At 42.5% G+C, this 17,114-nt stretch overlaps 1 protein-coding gene across 1 annotated transcript in view; it reads left to right on the top strand.

Annotated features, from left to right (window-relative positions):
• Positions 1-17,114, top strand: part of fam135b (family with sequence similarity 135 member B) — a gene marked incomplete at its 3' end in the record, with an annotated part of 81,072 nt that overhangs the window by 35,255 nt on the left and 28,703 nt on the right. Inside the window, exons 4-6 of the mRNA XM_079522113.1 lie at positions 4,266-4,336; positions 4,948-5,121; positions 9,418-9,550. Coding sequence (XP_079378239.1) covers positions 4,266-4,336; positions 4,948-5,121; positions 9,418-9,550 — 378 coding nt within the window. The remainder of the gene's footprint in view (positions 1-4,265; positions 4,337-4,947; positions 5,122-9,417; positions 9,551-17,114) is intronic.

Below are 17,114 nucleotides of genomic sequence, written 5' to 3'. Positions count from 1 at the left end.
CTATAAGCATAACATAATGCTTAGTTAAAACACCACCCAGATTGGGTTAGATTGGCTGTTTTTGAATTGCTGACAAAATATGGCGGTTAAGTGCTTAAGCGCACAGGACGAAGTTCTCCGCCCTTTCAATTAGTAACGGCTAGCGCTCAAGGCGGAGATTGATCAAAAAGACGGAGATTATTGATATCAAAACCGATCACATCGTTCCACAGGCTGGGAGCGTCTGTTGCGCAACACTCTGTTATTTTCCGGTGGGACGTCATCGAAAATGTCCCCCCCCCATTTTGGCCGACGAGATCGAAAATCTTAAAAGGTTAATAACTCTTGATCTAAATCATTCCGTCCAATTCTAAGAAAAGATTTTGTGTTAGACGGCCCATTGCAGTCCCGTCGCTAGTCACGTTAGAATTAATCATACCACAAAAAACATGCAGTAATCCTGGTCTCTAAACTGCCTCCCCCTGGCCAGCCGGGGCGCCTGATGGAGGGGAAAGGAACTGGTTGGAATGACGTGTTCCTTCCACGCGCTACGTCCAACCAGGGAAACTCCCCCCTGTCAGGTGTAAAGGAGCAACTTGGACACTCATGCATGAAGGAAGCATGAGTTCAAGTCCGTTGCGCTCCCCAGGTTGGTGGAGGGTGTGTAGAGCCCAGGATCACATTAGATAATTGACACAGGGGTGAAAAATTGCACAAAAAAAAAAGAATCATACCTCCCGTTGTTGTCGATCGTCTCGAGAGTGTTTTGGCTACATCAAGCTACTTCAGCCACATCCGGGATAACATCCGGTCCGTCGCTTAATGTGCTCTGCTGCTATAAATTGCTGGGCGCTATGATTTAATGGATTAAATAACCCCGGGCGTTCGGGGGTGTTAATGTATGTTTTGGAATAACAATCAAAATATACAAAGTAACTAGTAATTAAACTTAAAGCTTTCAAATAACTCCAGTGAGTAGTAAGTATCAAGTGAGTGAGTAAGTATCAAAAGAAAGAAAGAAAAATAAACAAATACTCAAGTAAAGTAAAAGTACTGTATGCCTTAATCTTAGGCCTGACTCACACCTTTACAACAGACTGATTTATGCTTGTTGTATGAGATGTATAGCTGATGCAAGCTCGCAATGCATTTCCAATGGGAGTCACATGGTTTGACACAACATTTGTGTTCTATGAGGGGGAGGGGGGCAGTCGAAACACAGCCGAAAGCCATACAACACAAATATTGTGTCAAACCATGTGACTCCCATTGGAAATGCATTGCGAGCTTGCATCAGCTATACATCTCATACAACAAGCATGCATCAATGTTGTATGCTAGATGCGAAGGTGTGAGTCGCCCCTTACATGTTCTCAGTTACTTTCCATGACTAGAGAGTAGATTGATCGATGGCGACAGAAACATGCCACAGGTTTGAGGGCTATAGACTAGTAAGCATCCGTCTCACAGCTATTGCTCACGCTTTGACATCACGTCCTCTAAGAATATATATTCAGAGATTTGTGCCGCATTTTTACGATTTTTCAAAAATAGCAGACCTACAAGCTCGTAGCGCGCCACTCGGTGGCGCGCTATGAGCTTGTAGATCTGCTATTTTTCAATAGCTAAAGTATAACATAATGCTTAGTTAAAACACCAAAAGGGGTTCCCGTCCAGAATGGGATAATGTCTGTCGCTATGTGGCAAAATGTCACCAACGCCCACGCTGTGAGTTCAGAGCGTGCGTTCTCAGATGACGTGGATCCACACTCTTGGCATACACTCTTTAGAAAGTTTCATTAAGCCATTAAAACCTGAGGACGATTCTACAAATGCCTTCTAAATTCGTAGTAAAATAAATAAAAAGTTTGGGCCAAGGACCCCCAAATTTATATTTCCGGCTGCGGACCGCGCAACCTGAAAAGGTTTTGTTGCCAAGGGACCCCGAGAAGAGAAGATTTCTGTTCAAACTTCTGTTCAAAATTTTCAAAATATTTTTTTTGAGCGGTGCCTAACCACTCCATTACGTAGCAATGTGTGTACTGTATGTATGTATGTCCCTGTGTCTGTATGTCAGAGCACGGAAAGCTGCAACACGGTAACTCTGTCATTTCTCGATCGTTTCGGACACGGGAAGGGGCTCGTCGGAACCGGGCCGACCCCCCTGGGTGTGTTCCTGGGGGGTCAGTCTGGATGTTCCAGTGTTAATTTACGAAAAAAACGCAAGTTAGAGTATGGAGATAAGAGGTTTCTGCCCGACAGCAACAATATACAAAAAACATTCATAGCTCCGTGTTAAAGGACCACTTCACCACTTTTCAACATCTCTTCATATAATTGGTCCTCACTAATGTTCATGATAAAACACCACCATTCTTTCCTACTCAGTCTGTGTCTCATTGGAGGGCTTTGGGCAGTTCGGACACCCGTCCACCAGTGACATCATCATTAGGCAGATTTATTTTAAACAAGATTTGTTTTAACATATATTTAGATTTTTATTATCGTGAGAACGATGGCTTCAACTTTTGCATTGCAACTTTTCAGGAAAAGAAAGCCTGCCGTTTCTATTAGCTTGGATTCACCATCGATGATGTCAATGGTGGACTGGTTTCTGAACTGCCCACAGCCTTCCTATGAGACGCAGACTGAGTAGAAAAAAATGGTGGTATTTTATCATGAACATTAGTTAGGACCAATTATAGGAAGAGAAGTTGAAAAGTGGTGAAGTGGTCCTTTAACATCTTCCTCAGTTCCGTGTTCTGTTCTCTACTTTTGCATTCTTCTTATACGACCATTTACCCCGCCGTTTGTTGACAGCAGGCTGATCTCACAGTTCGTAAGATGCTTTTTTTTTTTGCTCAAATCGAAAATGACACAGATGCTTTCCTGGTTTTAATGGGTTAAAATAAACTCCCAGAGATATTAACCCATTTTGGGCGGGAACCACTTTTGGTGTTAGCATTATGTTATGCTTTAACTACTGAAAAATAGCAGATCTACAAGCTCACATAGAAACATAGCTTTTTCAGAAAACTGTCAGGATGTAGAAGACATTTTTAGAATCTGATCTCAGGTCAAAATGGGTTAAAAACATGCTCTGAAAAATGCACGCGCTTACGGGCTCACGTCACGAACGCTTGCGAGTGCTTTTCCGAGATTTTCGGAGAAAAGGTTGTGATGGGAACGGCTGCTTTAGACAATTTCATTAAATGTCAGGCATATCTGATTTCAGCCGTCATGCCGTTCGTCCCCAGGGCTCCTTGTCATTAACCTTCCAGAGGTTATCAGACTCCTCTCAGCCTACAGATTGGACAGATAAAAATAGACCTCTGTTTCCAAGCTCTGTGTGTGTGTGTGTGTGTGTGTGTGTGTGTGTGTGTGTGTGTGTGTGTGTGTGTGTGTGTGTGTGTGTGCGTGCGTGCGTGCGTGCGTGCGTGCGTGCGTGCGTGTGTCACATGTGTAGCTCTACTCGATACAGCATATCTTTGAGCAAGACGCTGAACCCACTAATTGGTTGGTGCCTTGCATGGTTTCCTCCACCATCGATGTATGTGTGTGTGTGTGTGTGTGTGTGTGTGTGTGTGTGTGTGTGTGTGTGTGTGTGTGTGTGTGTGTGTGTGTGTGTGTGTGTGTGTGTGTGTGTGTGTGTGTGTGTGTGTGTGTGTGTGTGTGTGTGTGTGTGTGTGTGTGAATGGGTGAATGGAATGCATAATCTGTGTAAAGCACTTTGAATAAAATATATACAGTAAATGCACCCTTTACCATTTATGAAACGGTATAAGCTGCCCTGTGGGGCGACTCACACCTTTACATCTAGCATACAACATTGACGCATGCTAGATGTAACGAAAGGTTTTGTTTACATCTTGCCCCAATGCATTTCCAATAGAAGTCACATGGTTTGACACAACATTTGTGTTGTACGGCTTTCGGCTGTGTTTCGACTGCCCCCCACGCCCTCATACAACACAAATGTTGTGTCAAACCATGTGACTCCCATTGGAAATGCATTGTGAGCTTGCATCAGTCAATAAGTCTCATGCATCAGCTATACATCAATCTGTTGTGAAGGTGTGAGTCAGGCCTAACAGAGTAGTTCTAAATTGCAGTATTGGTACTTTTACTTAAGTAAAACAATTGAGTACTTTTTCCACCACTGCATTTACCCTGCCGTTTGTTGATAGCAGGTTCACAAGTCTCTCAGCTCCTTTAGTTGCTCTAGTCCGGAGGAGAGTGTCTGCTAAACATTCTGCGTTGTTGTTGTTGTTGTTGTTTTCATACAGGTCGAGGAGGCCATGAACGAGGTGGACTTTCAGCTGAAGCTAGACCTGCATTTCACCGAAAATGAGCAGCAGTGAGTTTGTTTTGGCCTCGTTTCATGGAGTTTATAATGTATGTTTGTGCACGCACACATTTCACTGTATCTGTGCATGTGTGTGTGAGAGAGAGAGAGAGAGAGAGAGAGGAGAGAGAGAGAGAGAGAGAGAGAGAGAGAGAGAGGAAGGGAGAGACAGAGAGAGAGAGATGCATATTCTAGTCAGCATCACTCCTACACTGCCGTGCAGTTCCAAATCGTCGCTGTCGAGTGGAAACCAAAACCGTTACTTTTCAGGAAATTTAAAAAAAGAATGTACATGTGTTCCCAATGTAGTTATAATTTAGTCACAAGCTCTTGTTCATAGTTTTAGTGGTTAAATATTTGTAAAACCCACAGACAAAAAAAAAAGAAACTAGCAAAAAAAACTGATCTACAAGCTCACAACATGTCGTGTGGTGTTGCTTGTAGATAATTTCTTCGCAAGTAAATGATCACATTGATGATCTGTTTGTTTTTGGCTTGTGTACAGAAGCTTACCTTGTTTTGTTTTGTTTAGCCTGTCCCGTTTAGTTAACCATTACAATAGATTCATGGGACTCACTGTACTATAGTTTTGCAATCACCACTCTCTCCAATACATTACCCAGGCTGGCGGAGATTGCGACCGTCCCGCTGATCAGCAGTCGAACCCTGGGCCTTCACTTCCACCCGCGGAGAGGTCTCCATCACCACGTCCCCGTGATGTTCGACTACTTCCACCTGTCTGTGATCTCCGTCTCCATCCATGCCTCACTGACTGCCTTACACCAGCCGCTAATGAGGTAGACCCTAGCTGTGCATGATTCTCAATGTTTTTTTTAATTTGCAAGGAACCCCTGTTTGACATGCATTAGGGTACACGTTTGATACCATTTTTTAAATCCCTGGGACCCTAATCTACACTGTAAAATCCTCGGTGTTAATTTAATTCTGAGAGTGTGTAAATTACAGAACTGTAAACCCAAGGGACCACTAGGTTCCATTCTAAGAGACAAGGGGGCAGTATTATGCGTGTCTTAAGTACCAGGTCTTATTACTTAACTTAAGACCTGGAGGGGTGATCAATCCCATTTGGCTATTCTGAGTGGCCAAACCACGCCTCCAGGTCTTAAGTTAAGTCATAAGACCTGGTACTTACGCATAATACTGCCCTAGGTCCTTGCAGACTGGACAACGTTTTTCGGAAAACCGGCGGGTAAAACGCAGCTAAAAATCCGAAAAACACAGCAGTGTGCAGGGACCTTTACAGAGCTGTAAATGTCCACTTAGTTGCATTTACACACTCTCAGAGTTACAGACCCATACATTTGGTTCATTTGATTCCTATCTATCATTAATTTCTGGGGACCTCTTGGATTGTTCTACGGGACCCCTGGCGGCCCCTGGACCACGTTGAGAACCAGTGGGGTGCAACCATGGGTTATTCAACGACCATAATGTCGTTATCAATACAAGCCATTGCCAATTCAACGTTTTGGTCATAACATGGATAGATAAACGATACAGTAGACTTTTGTTTTTCTTCCATTAACAGCTTTAATTTTACATTTCCCATACCGTTTACCTTTCAAGGTTTTAATTTATAAAGTTCAGTCAGACAACTCACGAATAGATTTAACCAATATTTATTATAGAATGAGAATACTGCAATAAGTGTGCATATAATATTTTATCTTGGCGTTCGGGTCTGCTACATTTTTCTACCTGCTCTGCACAATCAAACACCATCATTAAACATTAAGAGCAGGGAAATAGATATACAATAACAACCCCCCCATGGGGAACATAAATAACAGAGCCCACCGGTGGTGCTGGGGTGGTGCTGGGACCGCCTCACGGAACCTAGCGCCGCACAGCCCTGTCCTCCAACCTCAATCGGCCCTGCAATACACACGCCAAACATTCTAACATTCATCTTAATTAAATTAATTTAAGACAAATTAATACTGGGACACACTTTTCCGCGCAACAGACCCACACGCCCACACTGAACATAATTTGCTGTTCATATATTCAGAACGGGTAAGGACTAGTACAGTAATAACATAGCCCGGTCACACTCACACACACACACACACACACACACACACACACACACACACACACACACTCACACAGTGGAGTAAGTGCGGCTGCATTAGTGGCAATAAAGTGAACAGTGAACAAGTGCAGTCATTTTACGTTTTAATACTCCCATATAGTCATTAAAACATTATTGAACTTGACTGAATAATTAAGTCAGTATTGGCTAAACATCATTGCGTGGTTAAGAAGTCATTCACTGTAGAACTGTGTTTAGCATTAAAGCATTAGCGTCGTCTTCTCAAGGGAATATCTTTTGCCGACACTTATCAAATCAATCTATCTGTGCTTTACCATAAGTGGCTGACTGCCACTCCAGTATAGAGCGTATGCGCATGCTTAAAGTGAATGGCACATCAAGTGGCAAATCGAGTGGCAAAGCAACATGCAAAGTGAGTTTAACATTGTTTAACATTGTTTAATGCAATCAGATAGGACTTTTCTGTGTGGATGTATGGGCTGTCGAGGCCAGGAAGTAGTTTTTTGCCACTCAGTAGGCGTTCCTGCATAACTTCCTGGTTTGATGATGATGTCACGCGCATACCCTCTATACCGTACTCTTCTGGGTCGAAACCTCATATGTCCAAAACTGTTACTTTTCAGGATTCAAAATACAAAACTACAATATTTGACCTTGCGATTGTTGGGAGCTTGTTGATATTGTCGATATATATATATTTTTTGGGCCCGGGACCTCATTAGAGAACATTTGCGATAACATTTACCCATTTAGGCCTGAGGCCGATTCTAAAAAACGCCTCTATATCCTGACCTAAGTTTTCTGAAAAACTTCAAATATTTATATAGCAGCATCAATTTTTTTTTTACATTTTTGAATACTGTACATACTGTACAGAACCCAAAAATGGGTTCCCGGCCTGAGGGGGTAAAACACCAAAAGGGGTTCCCGCCCCCAAAATGGGTTAAAGTGGTCAAACTGATTTGGAGATGGAGCTGGAATGTATAGTTGCTGTGGCCTCTGTCATACTGCCACCTACTGTCCATGTATTATATTACACAGTGGGTGAAAAAAAACACACCCCTTAAGGCTAAACCCCACCCATCAGAGGTGTGGCTACCAGAGGTACCCTTGGCCTGAAAGACATCTGTAGGTACCTACCAATGTCAGCCCGGAATAGACCAAGGGATTCCCACTGTATATTAAACCCACTTTGACAACCAACTGGGATAGAAATCCAGCAATCCCGGTGGACCATGAATGACCTTTGCATTGCACCAAACATTTTACAGTGTCTGCTGCAAGCGCTTGGCAGCGTCTTGCTATTGGGATTGGCAGCTTGCATTGAGAGTGTGGTGTGTTCTGCCTTCATGCTGCTTGAACAATATAGAGTGCCAAACAATTATCTGATGAATCCCACCTGGCAGGAATACCATAAAGTAAATGCTTGGTCATTCACTATGAAGATTACAGCTGGGCTTGATTGATTATGTTAGACAGTGTCAGTGGCATATATGGTGGTGCAAAGTAACTAAGTGCATTCACTCTCAAGTACTGTACTTCAGTACAATTTAAGGTAGCTTACTTGAGTATTTCCACGTTTCAATTGTTCTAGTCCATTACCACCTTTTATTCAACTACAAATACTATGCTTTAGTTACTTACTTTGCAGATTTCGATTATCATCAGAAAACATTATATTAACCATATTATTTAGTGTGGTTGCCTATGGGCAACCATACTATTGTTCCCCTTACCTTTTATTTTCATTTCCTTGTCTTCTTTCTGTATAAACGTTATTTTGGCGTAAAAACGGGTAAAAAAACGTACCCGTTTGTTGCAAAAACATTTTTTGGGGGAAAAAAACCCTCCCAATTACTTACACATGATCACAAGGGTGACTTGACGTTGTAATTGGCTAGCAAAATTACCGGGAGGGGCCTATATCAGTGAGTGAGGCAACCACACTTTGCAATTTCCCAGAATTGCTTCTTTCTAGTTTTATACTACTACTGCTATTTGAAAATAGCAGATGTACAAGCTCTCAACGCGTCATCACATCTCGATGCGTTGTAGTTTGGCGATCTGACACATTTTTAAAACATTTGTGAAATCATATGCATAATAAGTACTTTTACTTTGCCAATAGTTTTGCACTTTTTCTTTAAGTTAACATTTTAATTTTACTTTACTTTTTATGAATAAAATGTTTTATTGAATTTTTATGTTTTCACATAAAGATGAATCAAATGTATGTACAGATAGTGAGACAAACTAGAAAGGTATATATTAAAAGCACAATACAAGAAAACTGACAAGAAAAACAAAAAGCACAAAAACAAAACAAACAAAAAAGAAAACGGCGAGCAGTTTTAACAGAGTACATTGTGGTCTTCTTTTTACCAGAGTAACAAATCCATTTTTTCTCCACCACTGTACAGCATTACCTTCTCTCTGCATGGTCTTGGTCTGTTTCTGTCCTGTACCTCTCCAGTGGTGGAAAGTAACTAAGTACATTTACTTAAGTACTGTACTTTTACAGTACAATTTTGAGGTATTTGTACTTTACTTGAGTATTTCCAGTACTTGTACTTCTACTGCACTACATCTCGGAGCCAAAATTTGTACTTTTACTCCACTACAATTATTTGAAAACTTTAGTTACTAGTTACCGGTACTTTTTGGCGATTTTAATTTTGATTAGAAAACATACATTAACCACTTCAACCCTATACATTTTGGCCATTTGAACATTTTCAATAGAACTTGTGAAGTGGGACATTCTGCAATATGAGTACTTTTACTTTTAGTACTTTAAGTACATTTTGATGCCGATACTTTCGTACTTTTACTCAAGTACATTTTCAATTCCGTACTTTTACTCGTAACGGAGTAGTTCTAAATTGCAGTATTGGTACTTCTACTTAAGTAAAACAATTGAGTTTTTTTTCCACCACTGTATATACCTCTCCTTCTCACTTTATGGTTCTTGTTTCTCTGTATATGATCCTCTTTCTGTTCTTCCAACCCTTTGCAGCTTTGCACGCTCTGGGAAGGGCTCGTCGTGGCTAGGGAAGGGCTCTCCAGAAGGAGCAGGGAGCGAGCCATCTGCCATGTCTGTAGAGAACCTTATGTTCGGCGCCGGCTACTGCAAGCCAGTCATCTCCGAGGTAACAGTCTAATCATTCCTATAGGGCTGTCACCAAGACGTGAATGTGGCTTCATGCGATAACGATATAATAATTACCTTTTGCCAGTCATCTTCATTTCGCTGTGGTGGAATCTTGAGTTTATAATTCATTTTACCCATTTAGGCCTGAAATTAAAAAAAAGTCTTCTAAATCCAGACAGTTTTCTGAAATACCTATGTTTCTATATCAGTGGTGATCAATATTTCATGTCAAGGACCCCAAAAAGTATATGTAATTGGCCGCCGAATATATATTCAAAGATTTGCGCCACATTTTCACGATTTTTCAAAAATAGCAGATCTACAAGTTCATAGCACGGCACCGAGTGCCGCACTATGAACTTGTAGATCTGCTATTTTTCAATAGCTAAAGCATAACATAATGCTTAAAACACCAAAAAGGGTTCCCGCCCCCAAAATGGGTTAATAAACTTTATGTTTGGAAAGTACTTCACCGTGATACCATAATAGTTAAGATCTGCTATTTTTGGTTAAAGAGACTTTGTTTATTGTAGATGGAAAAAGAACGCAGCAAGAGCAGTGCAACTCACGTCCATTTGACTGAGGCCTCACTCAGACCTGCATTGCTGTATGCTTGTTGGATGAATGTTGTGTAGTGGCATGGCCGCCCCAATGCATTTCCAATGGAAGTCACATGGTTTGTAGTCCACATTTTGGACTACAAGCTGTTGTATGGCTTTCGGCTGTGTTTCGACTGCGCCCCTCCCCCTCATACAACACAAATGTTGTGTCAAACCATGTGACTCCCATTGGAAATGCATTGGGGCGGCCATGAAACTACACAACATTCATCCAACAAGCATACAGCAATGCAGTAAAGGTCTGAGTGAGGCCTAAGTCTGAACGACCTAAGTGGTTAAACTGAAGTGATAGGTGTATTCTGCGACACTCCTGGACTTGCATCACGGTAACCCCAGGGTGCCACAGCACCCACGTTGAGAACCACTGGTTTTAACATCTTACTCCTCATCTGTTATGACTGTTATGTCTCTTTCTTGCCCGACACCTGGTTTTATTGTCACGTTCTGGAGCTCATTTGGGAGGCCAACACACACAGTGTTATACAAAGCTATGTAATAAAGCAAAGGACAATGCACAGTACGTCACTTTCGAGGTCTGACAATTCCAGCTGGCAGATTAATTGCGCTGGAGGGAGGCAAACCGGAACCAAACGTTCGTTTGAATGTCAATGAACGTGAGGTGTGTGTTTATTCATACATAATAAACACTATTTCTGGCCCTTCTTTCTGGTCAAATTATCCATTAAGCACAATAAAAGAAGACATATCACACATTGTTTTTTTATGTGCATATACATACCACTTTATTGAGGTAGCCAAAGAACACAGAGAACGTTTCTGACTGTATGGGCTGTTCTGGTACTGTGCTCTTTTTGATATCTCAATAACATTATATAACCACAAATAAGCAATCAGAAAACAACGTGGGTGATATTATGTCTTCTCTTATTCCCCTGGACCTATCTTGCGAGCATTCAAAAACATAGTTTATTCATAATAAGCCTGTCAATTTTTTTTTGGCTTTCGCCTTTATTTTATATTTTTATAGAGGGACAGGAAATGGGGGAGAGAGATGGGGGGGGGGGTGACACGCAGTAAAGGCCGTCGGGCCCAGGCGGTGGCGTAACCGTCTGGGCACCCGACTGGTAATCCAGTCGCAGTGTGCCGCGGGTTCGACTCCCGAGCCCGACACGGCCTTTACTGCATGTCTTCCCCCATCTCTCTCCCGTTTCCTGTCAGCCTACTGTCTGTCCCTTCAAAAAACCAATAAAAGGCGTAAGCCGCAAAAAAATATCTTTAAAAAAAAAAAAAAGTAAAGGCCGTCGGGATCGGGAGTCGAACCCGCGGCACACTGCCAGACTTGGGCTATACCGGCCAAGGTGCCTGGACCGCTGAGCCACGGCCCAGGCCATATTAAAGCCTGTCCATTGACTTCAGTGAGTTTTGCCTTCCCCAGGTGCTTCTATTCCTTCTCCATGCAGTGATATAGCATTTTTGGTCACATGCAGGCTGACCTGCAGGGCACCAAACGTGGCCACGTATATACCCAGAGGTGCTACGTCGTACACTCACCATAATGGCTGCAGTGCACAGTCTGTGCAACGGCCAACGGGGGGCCAGCCATTACGATGTGCGTCTCTCATCCCCCCCCACTTCCTTCTGGCTGTCTGTCTCTCACGTCGTTTCCCGCAGGCTATGGCACGCTGGTGACGGATTGTAAACATGCTGGTTGGTTGGCTGGTTCCACGCCTCCCTCCCTCCCTCCCTTCCTCCCTCCCTCCTCCCTCCCTCCCTTCCTTCCCCGCCACTCTCTCTCTCTCTCTCTCATGTCCACCACGTGTATCTCTCTGCCTCTGTCCCCGTGCGCGCGGCGCGTCACAGACTTAACGCTGTAAATCTTAACGAGAGCCCGGGTTGCACCCCCTGACCGCCCCTCCCCCCGCACACCCGCTCTGAGGTTTCGTTTTTTTTTATTTTTACGCTGCACCCCCGACCGGGCACTTTAATAAGAGCTGCGTTTAGCCACGCGGGAGAGCGCCGTTTGATCACAGTAATGAGTTCTCTCTCTCTGATTTCGCCACGTAACACATAGCTTGCAGGTGAAACCTGTACACACAAGCCATCTGTGGGCTCTCTCTCTTATACCTTTTATTTATTTAGAGCCTTTCGTTTTTTTTTTTTTTTTTTTTTACCTGCGGCTAAAGTACGTTTTCAGCACTTTCCCTTTAACACCGTGGCATTTCCTTATAAGCCCCTGTTTGTGTTGTTGTTGCAAAATAACACGCTGCGCTTTCCAGTGATATCAGCTGAATTGCAGCACTAGCTCTAGCCTCTCACAGAGAACAGAGAAGGTGGGATGCAATGTGCCCACAGTCTTTATTCTGCTCTATACTTGTACTTTCAAAGTCCAGGATGTGTTTGGGGTTTGCACGCCCACACTGTCTATAACTATAACAGAGGTTGTCTGTACAATATGTCTACTGTACATACATATTGTATGTGTGTGTGTACAGTTGGGTGCCACCGATATTGTCCCTTATCATTTGACCCATTTAGGCCTGACCTCAAAATTTTAAAAAATCCTTATAAATCCTCCAGTTTTCTGAAATAAATATTTTCACGATTTTTCAAAAATAGCAGACCTACAAGCTCGTAGCTTGTAGATCTGCTATTTTTCAATAGCTAAATTATAACAATGTTTAAAACACCAAAAGGGGTTCCCGCCCAAAATGGGTTAACTGTCCTTTTGCGCAGATCACGCAAACCTCAGCAAAAAGAAAAGGACAATATCGATGGCCTCCAACTGTAAGTAAGTAAATAACCATGGAAACCAATGGTTCCCCTCGATCCATGTACAGTAGCCCATAGGGCAGGAGCCTATTGTATCTCCTGTTTCTGTAGCGTGAGGCGGATTGATGTACAAGTACACCCCCTGGACGTGACGCTATAGTATGTCGCAGGAACCCCCTGTCCTACCCTTGATGCTGAGTTCCCATTCTTTATAGTCTTTGGTATAGATTAGATGTCTTTTGAGTGGTGTAAACCACTCCTACAACTGGCTTTTGTGTGCATAAAAAAATGACCATGGTTGCTATGTTCAAAATAATTTCTGACGTAATTAAATCACACCCGGGTGAACTGGATGACCGTAGCAACCGTGGTCATTTTCTCTGCGCAAAAACAGCCAGTTGTGAAATCACATCCAGGTGTGATACAAACATTTATCAAAAATGATAGCTTTTTTTACTTAACATATTTTGTGTGATTTCATTACGTCAGACATTACGTCAGACCACAGCTGATCATGCTATATAAAACCTTACACCACTCAGTTCACACGGGTGTGATTTTATTATATCACAAGGGACAAGTCGTTCTGCTCGGGTCATTATGTTATGCTTTAGCTATTGAAAAATAGCAGATCTACAAGCTCATAGCGCGCCACCGAGTGGCGCGTTACGACTGACATAGAAACATAGCTTTTTCAGAAAACTGTCAGGATGTAGAAGACATTTTTAGAATCTGATCTCAGGTCAAAATGGGTTAAAGACAAGACAATACGATACATAAATACACCACAAATAAAACACCCAGCATGACCCAACCTCACAATCTCAGGGCGGACGCTCTAACCACAAGGCCACTGAGCTAGAACTGTATGTACAGTATGTATGTATGTATGTATGTATGTATGTATGTATGTATGTATGTATGTATGTATGTATGTATGTATGTATGTATTTGGTTAAAATGGGTAAGGTTTTAAAAAAGGCAAAAGCATGCTCTGTTGCACTGGCCTAAAAGTGGGTCCTCTAAAACTGCTTCAACTTCTGAGAATGTGTTTGGTTCATTAGCCACCAGATGGTAAGAGAAATCTATGAAAATCTGGGAACTAAATCGTTACCAAGAAATTTCTTCACCAATGTGTTTCTAAAGGTGTCTAATAACATGTACTAAAAGTTTGAAATTCAACTCCCGTGGGAAAATTGAGTTATTAGCATAATATGTGACCATACCCATAACATCCTATATAAGGCAAAAAAGTCCAAATTTCATCATTCTTTAAGTAGCATGTGACATATGAAACTAGGGTGATTTCATGATTCTGAATCCATTCCAAGCATTAGTTTTGCACAAAAAACACTCCTTGGGAGGAAAACGGCCACACAAACGTGATGAGGTCAGCACATTTGGTCAACTGGATATGGCCTAATTTAGCCCAAGGAGTGTTTTTTGTGCAAAACTAATGCTTGGAATGGATTCAGAATCATGAAATCACCCTAGTTTCATATGTCACATGCTACTTAAAGAATGATGAAATTTGGACTTTTTTGCCTTATATAGGATGTTATGGGTATGGTCACATATTATGCTAATAACTCAATTTTCCCACGGGAGTTGAATTTCAAACTTTTAGTACATGTTATTAGACACCTTTAGAAACACATTGGTGAAGAAATTTCTTGGTAACGATTTAGTTCCCAGATTGGTCAAATACCTGATAAAATGCCCTTACTATTATAAGTATGTATGTATGTATGTATGTATGTATGTCTGTATGTTTGTATGTATTTAAAAGGGGGGCTTTTTTGTAAAATCACAGCCTACAATACCTTCATATATTTAAACTCCATGTATGTATGTATGTATGTATGTATGTATGTATGTATGTATGTATGTATGTATGTATGTATGTATGTATGTATGTATGTATGTATGTATGTATGTCCCTTCAAAAGTCCACCAATCATATAGCGTCACTATATGTGCATTAGTTATTGGTGAATTATAAAATATTTCCATTTCAATAACTGTAGATTTGACAGGGAGGGAGGCCACGCTGTTAGTTATAGTTTAAAAACTTATTAGACTTTACTAGGTTGCTCTTTCTCAGGCCAAAAAAATACAGATATTCGTGATTGTTTAGTTCTGAGTCATATATGGGACACACATGGCGGGTTTTGAGACTGAACGGTCATCCATCCATCCATCCATCCATCCATCCATCCATCCATCCATCCATCCATCCATCCATCCGTCTTCAACCGCATATCCAGGGTCGGTGTAAAACTAGTCCTGACGTAGCATAGGAGGAGAAGAATAAGACAGGTTTATCAGACTGCTGGTTTATTGCGTTCCTCACACACCGGGGGGTATCATTACAACTGGCCCATGACATGCATGAACCTGTCACTCAAAACACCGGTACCTGTAACGCCCACCGAAGTATACGGCGGCTCTACACGGACAAACATAATCGTTTAGTCAAATAATCTGCAGTCGGGTTGCAGGGGGCAACAGTTCCAGCAGAGTGCTCCAGACTTCCCTTTCCTTCCCGAGGTGTTCCCAGGCCAGTATTATGGAGATGTAATCCCCCCCATCTGGTCCTTTGGTCTGCCGAGGACGGGGTCATGCAGTGGGGGACCTCCCTAGGGAGACGCTCGGGAGGTATCCGTGATACAGATGCCCGCTGTCTCCTTTCCAAAGCGAAAGGAGCAGCGACTCTACTCCGAGTCTCTCTCGGGTGACTCTTCTCACGGGTTATATGCCAGAGACACAAATATTGTGTGACATACGAACAGACAGAGATTCCGTGAGTTATGCTATAGGGTCACATGGTGTGTGACAGGCAGGCAGACAGACAGACAGACAGACAGACAGACAGACAGACAGACAGACAGACAGGCAGGCAGGCAGGCAGGCAGGCAGGCAGGCAGGCAGGCAGGCAGGCAGGCAGACAGACAGACAGACAGACAGACAGACAGACAGACAGACAGACAGACAGACACCGAGAGACACACACACAGAGACAGAGATGTCTTGTGCATTTTATGAAAGGAGAACAGTTTGAATGGATGCTATTTTCAGGAAGGAAAAAAAAAAACAGGTAGGCGAGTGACTCACTGTTGTTTTTCTGCATGTCTTCTTCAGTCTGGCCTCAAGCTCTCTCTAGGCTTTCATAACAGTGGTTCTCAAAGTGGTTCTCAAGGACCCTCAGGGTTCACTGAGGGCACCGTTCTAAATGAGAAACTCTTGAGAGCGAGCGTAGTACACCTGGAACCAAATGAACCCTTGTATGCTCTCAGAGCTATGGGGGTCCTTGAAACATTTTTATTAGAACCCCATTTTTTTTTCTTCTTTTTAGAACTACTGAGTAATAATAATAATACAGTCAGAGTCATCTTACTGTGGCAGATATAGGCTTCACTCAGACCTTTACTGCATTGCTGTATGCTTGTTGAATGAATGTTGTGTAGTGTCATGGCCGCCCCAATGCATTTCCAATGGAAGTCACATGGTTTGTAGTCCACATTTTGGACTACAAGCTGTTGTATGGCTTTCAGCTGTGTTTCGACTGCGCCCCTCCCCCTCATACAACACAAATGTTGTGTCAAACCATGTGACTCCCATTGGTAATGCATTGGGGCGGCCATGACACTACACAACATTCATCCAAGAAGCATACAGCCATAGATATTATAAGAAATAGATGCCTCATTTGCCGCTGCAGTTCATTGGAGCGACGTGTATCCCAATGAAGGCGGAAGTGCAGTGCTGAAGGCTTTTTTTAATTTTTTTAACAAATCTTTATAACAGTCATGACAATATACATTACAATACAAAACAAGACAAAAAAACAAACACAAACAACAAAGTTATTAACAATACAACATCAGAGCCAGGGGGATTATATTACTAACAGAAAACATTAAAGAGTGAACACAAAGCAACAGTTCTCCGCAGCTTTCTTATTTAGAAGTGCTGAAGGCATTTGCTGAAGGCGACTGCGTCGCTGCCCAAGTGACGTCACTCATGCGACTCCTCCATGTCTCTCGCGGTCACTCAAGTGACTACTGGCCAATCACAGCGCGTCTTTTCCGGGACTTATGTTACGTACGCGGAAGCGGACAAGCTTCCGCCTTGCTTCCGCTAATGCTTCCGCCTTCAATTGGTGACACGCGCCTCAGAGCCGGAAAGGGCGTCTGCGTATATATGTCTATG

This window comes from Electrona antarctica (genome assembly GCF_951216825.1).
Source record: "Electrona antarctica genome assembly, chromosome: 15".
NCBI lineage: Eukaryota > Metazoa > Chordata > Actinopteri > Myctophiformes > Myctophidae > Electrona > Electrona antarctica.
Note: the sequence above shows the minus strand (reverse complement) of the source record. Positions and strands in the feature narration are given on the sequence as shown.